General features: G+C 41.4%; 1 protein-coding gene across 1 annotated transcript in view; it reads right to left on the reverse strand.

Moving 5' to 3' along the window:
- Positions 1–4,077, reverse strand: part of LOC306918277 (properdin-like) — a gene marked incomplete at its 5' end in the record, with an annotated part of 35,993 nt that extends 31,916 nt beyond the window's left edge. The window contains 3 exons of the mRNA XM_079531152.1: positions 1–109; positions 3,687–3,833; positions 3,878–4,077. The exon at positions 1–109 is cut by the window's left edge and continues 10 nt beyond it. Of these exons, the coding sequence (XP_079387278.1) occupies positions 1–109; positions 3,687–3,833; positions 3,878–4,077 (456 nt within the window). The remainder of the gene's footprint in view (positions 110–3,686; positions 3,834–3,877) is intronic.
- Positions 4,078–4,594: the final 517 nt, after the last annotated feature.

Consider the following 4,594-nt stretch of genomic DNA (forward strand, 5'->3'; position numbering starts at 1 on the left):
CAGACAGTGAGACAGGACAATTAACAGGAGAATAGATTCCATCTTCTCGTCTCGTCTCGTCTCGTCTCGTCTCGTCTCTTCTCTTCTCTTCTCTTCTCTTCTCTTCCTGCTGTCGAGAAGAGGAGTTCACAGGCAGTAAAATGAGTGACTATACTCAGCGTGAGTAGCAGCGTGATTTAGAGAATAAACAACTTGAATGAATGTAAACAAGACTTTACTGTAACTGTGTGTGTGTGTGTGTGTGTGTGTGTGTGTGTGTGTGTGTGTGTGCGTGTGTGTGTGTGTGTGTGTTTCCAGTAAGTCCAGCAGATAGTTCATTGACCGGACATATTTCAACATCTGTTTGTTTCAACACAATCTCTCTCTCTCTCTCTCTCTCTGTCTCTCTGTCTCTCTCTCTCTCTCTCTCTCTGCCTCTCTCTCTGTGTGTCTCTCTCTCTCTCTCTCTGCCTCTCTCTCTGTGTGTCTCTCTCTCTCTCTCTCTCTGCCTCTCTCTCTGTGTCTCTCTCTCTCTCTCTCTCTCTCTGCGCCTCTCTCTCTCTGTCTCTCTCTCTCTCTCTCTCTCTCTGCCTCTCTCTCTCTCTCTCTCTCTCTCTCTCTCTCTCTCTCTCTCTCTCTCTCTGCCTCTCTCTCTCTCTCTCTCTCTCTGTCTCTCTCTCTCTCTCTCTCTCTCTCTCTCTCTCTGCGCCTCTCTCTCTCAATTCAATTCAATTCAACAGGCTTTATTGGCATGACATTTTACAAGTGTTGCCAAAGCACAATCACAGATATGACAAACAACAACATAACAACATAATATCAATGACATGAAAAAATAAAATAAAATAAAGCAGGTGGTGCAGAAAATAAAACATGGCATACTGTATGTGTGTCTTATTGGTTGTCCCTTTTTTGTGACAGGAATTGACATATTTTGCGTGTGAGTTCGTTCCAATATGTGATGTATTTATCTTTTTCTTTAGTTATAATCTTCTGAGTGATAGTGTAGCTGCACTGAGGCTGTCTGGGGTTTGTGATGTCAGAAGGTGAGAGGTCAGCTAGTTTCAGAACCAGCTGACCGAGGGGGCTCCTTTGGATGTTCAACTCTTGGCAGGCAAGGGCTTTATAATGGTAACAGGCAGGGTCACTCTTTTTAATATGGCTCCAGAATTTAATAGATCTTTTCTGTATATTTAGAAGTAAAGGATATTGGCCTAATTCAGCCCTGCATGCAGAGTTTGGGCATTTTCTTTGTACCCTGATAATAGTTTTGCAGAACTCTGCATGCAGGATCTCAACTGGATTTTTGTCCCATTTTGCCCAATCACTTTGTAATAAGGGACCCCATACCTCACTGCCATACAATGCAATGGATTCTATAACTGATTTAAATATTTTGAGCCATGTCCTAATTGGAATTTGGATTTGAATTGAACGCTTGATGGCATAAAAAGCCCTTTTTGCCTTGTCTTTGAGTTCCTTCACAGCTGGACAGAAATTCCCAGTGGAAGTAATTTGTAAACCTAGGTATGTATACAGTAGGTATTTGTCCGTTCTATTTGGGTCGCACCTATTTTGAACACTGGTTGATTCCTCTATAACCGTGATCGCTTTTGGAAGGTCATAACTTTGGTCTTCTTCATATTTGCTGTCAGGGCCCAGGTCTGACAGTACTGATGAAGAATGTCCAGGCTTTGCTGAAGACCTTCTCTAGTTGGGGACAGTATGACTAGGTCATCTGCATAAAATAGACACTTAATGTCTGTGTCAGTAAGGGTGAGACCAGGTGCTGCTGATTGTTCTAATAACTGTGCCAGTTCATTAATATATATATTGAAGAGGGTGGGGCTGAGGTTACATCCTTGCTTCACCCCTCTCCCTTGTGGGAAGAAGTCTGTGTGTTTATCACCAATTTTAACAGCCAATTTATTATTTTCATATATTGATTTAATGACATCATAGGACTTTCCCCCTATTCCATTCTATTAATTTAAAAAGTAAACCTTCATGCCAAACTGAGTCGAAAGCTTTCTGAAAATCGACAACGCATGCATGAATTGTTCCTTTGTTTTGATTTGTGTATTTATCAATTAGTGTGTGTAGGGTGAAAATGTGGTCAGATGTTCTATAATTTGGGAGGAATCCAATTTGACTTTTGCACAAGACATTGTGCTCTGTGAGGAAATCTATAATTCTTGATTGATTGATTGATTGATTGAATAATTTATTAACAGTTTGCAGAATTACAGTACATTTCAAGCACAAACTCAATACAAAGGCTGTTAACTGTGAGTGGACGACCCAATTAAGCATTACACTTGTTTCCAATAGGGTCCACCATGTTCAAATCATCAAAACATTTAGAGACGTACAAATAGACACTTCTATAGACAGAACAGGAATTCATCATAAAGGAGGTAAAAAGGGAAAAGAAACATATACAGTGAGGGGGAAAAAGGGGTGGGAGGTGGGGGGGATTCACGTTCAGCTCCGTTAATTTGTTTGTTTTCCTTGGAGGAGCTGCGTTGGGTCCCCAAGTTGGCGCAGTGGCCATACCTTGAGTTGGCTGTGTGGCCGCGACCGTCTCTAGTGTTGTCCTTGCGTTCGTGTTTGAGGGATTCCGATTTTACAGGGGCCAGTTTCGAATTGCAGCCGTCCGTAGGTGCCCTTTGAGAGCGGTTTTGGATTTAAAATGCTGCCAAATAACTTCACTAGGTTACTACTTACACAGATACCTCTGTAGTTGTTTGGATCAAATTTGTCTCCATTCTTGAAAATGGGTGTAATCAGCCCCTCACTCCAGCTTTCAGGGAAATGACCCACACTCCAAGTACCAAGTTGAATACCTTTAGAATGGCCAATTTACATTTTCTATTGGTATATTTTATCATCTCGTTTAAGATGCCATCAGGCCCACATGCTTTTTTGTTCTGCAGAACCTTTAGTTTGTCTTCCAATTCCAATTCAGTGATTGGGAAATCCAGTGGGGTCTGATAGTCCTTAATAGCTCTTTCAAAGGTTTTCAATTTATCTGAGATCTGCTCTTGGGCTTGATTCTTTGTAGGTTTTCTATAAAGATCTCCAAAATGTGTTTTCCATGTATCACCATTTTGAATGGATTGTTCATTTTTATGTTTCTTGGTAAATAAGTTCCAGTTTTCCCAGAATGTATTTGATCCCAGAGACTTAATTCTAGTTGGTTTTGTAAATATTGATCTTTTTTGTTCTCAGTGTGTTTTTATATTGCTTTAAAGTGTCACAGTAACTAAGGCAGAGTTCCTGACTGTCTGGATTCCTGTGTTTTTGGTTGGAGATATTTCTTAGTGTTAGTGTTAGTGTTAGTGTTAGTGTTAGTGTTAGATATTTCTTAGTGTCTTCCTAATGGATTTACAGTCTAAATCAAACCTTTCCCTGTTTGTTTTCTTTGGTTGGAGATATTTCTTAGTGTCTTCCTAATGGATTTACAGTAGATATTTCTTAGTGTCTTCCTAATGAATTTACAGTCTAAATCAAACCACCTTTCCCTGTTTGTTTTCTTTGGTTGTTTTGTTTTGCATTTTAAGTCTGATGATGAGGCCAAATGATCAAATATGTGGTTAATGTGTGCCAGACACCACTCTACACCTTCAGTATTCTGAGGGTAAATCTGGGACAAGAAGGAGTCTAGAAGAGACTGTGTTGACTCACTGACCATAGCATTCTGGTACTGCTCCAGACTGGACAAGAAGGAGTCTAGAAGAGACTGTGTTGACTCACTGACCATAGCATTCTGGTACTGCTCCAGACTGGACAAGAAGGAGTCTAGAAGAGACTGTGTTGACTCACTGACCATAGCATTCTGGTACTGCTCCAGACTGGACAAGAAGGAGTCTAGAAGAGACTGTGTTGACTCACTGACCATAGCATTCTGGTACTGCTCCAGAAGGAGTCTAGAAGAGACTGTGTTGACTCACTGACCATAGCATTCTGGTACTGCTCCAGACTGGACAAGAAGGAGTCTAGAAGAGACTGTGTTGACTCACTGACCATAGCATTCTGGTACTGCTCCAGACTGGACAAGAAGGAGTCTAGAAGAGACTGTGTTGACTCACTGACCATAGCATTCTGGTACTGCTCCAGAAGGAGTCTAGAAGAGACTGTGTTGACTCACTGACCATAGCATTCTGGTACTGCTCCAGACTGGACAAGAAGGAGTCTAGAAGAGACTGTGTTGACTCACTGACCATAGCATTCTGGTACTGGGAGTCTAGAAGAGACTGTGTTGACTCACTGACCATAGCATTCTGGTACTGCTCCAGACTGTTTGGAGCCCATCTGTATTTCCTCTTTATGTTATACAGATTACAGGACTGAGAACATATATTACCTGTGTCTGCCCTTTTTAGATATAAAGTGATCTGGGAGTGATCTGATAGAGGTGATTGTTCTTTTACTGTGAAGGCCCTCAAAGACTAGGTCTAAATCTGTTATAGCATAGTCAACGGTGCTGCTACCAAGTCTTGAACAATACGTATACCGTCCAAAAGAATCCCCTCGCAGCCTTCCATTGACAATGTACAGACCCGACGCTCTACAAATCTGCAGCACTTGTTTTCCACTCTTGTTTGTGGTTTTA

The sequence above is a fragment of the Electrona antarctica genome (assembly GCF_951216825.1).
Source record: "Electrona antarctica genome assembly, contig: scaffold_141, whole genome shotgun sequence".
NCBI classification, from domain to species: domain Eukaryota; kingdom Metazoa; phylum Chordata; class Actinopteri; order Myctophiformes; family Myctophidae; genus Electrona; species Electrona antarctica.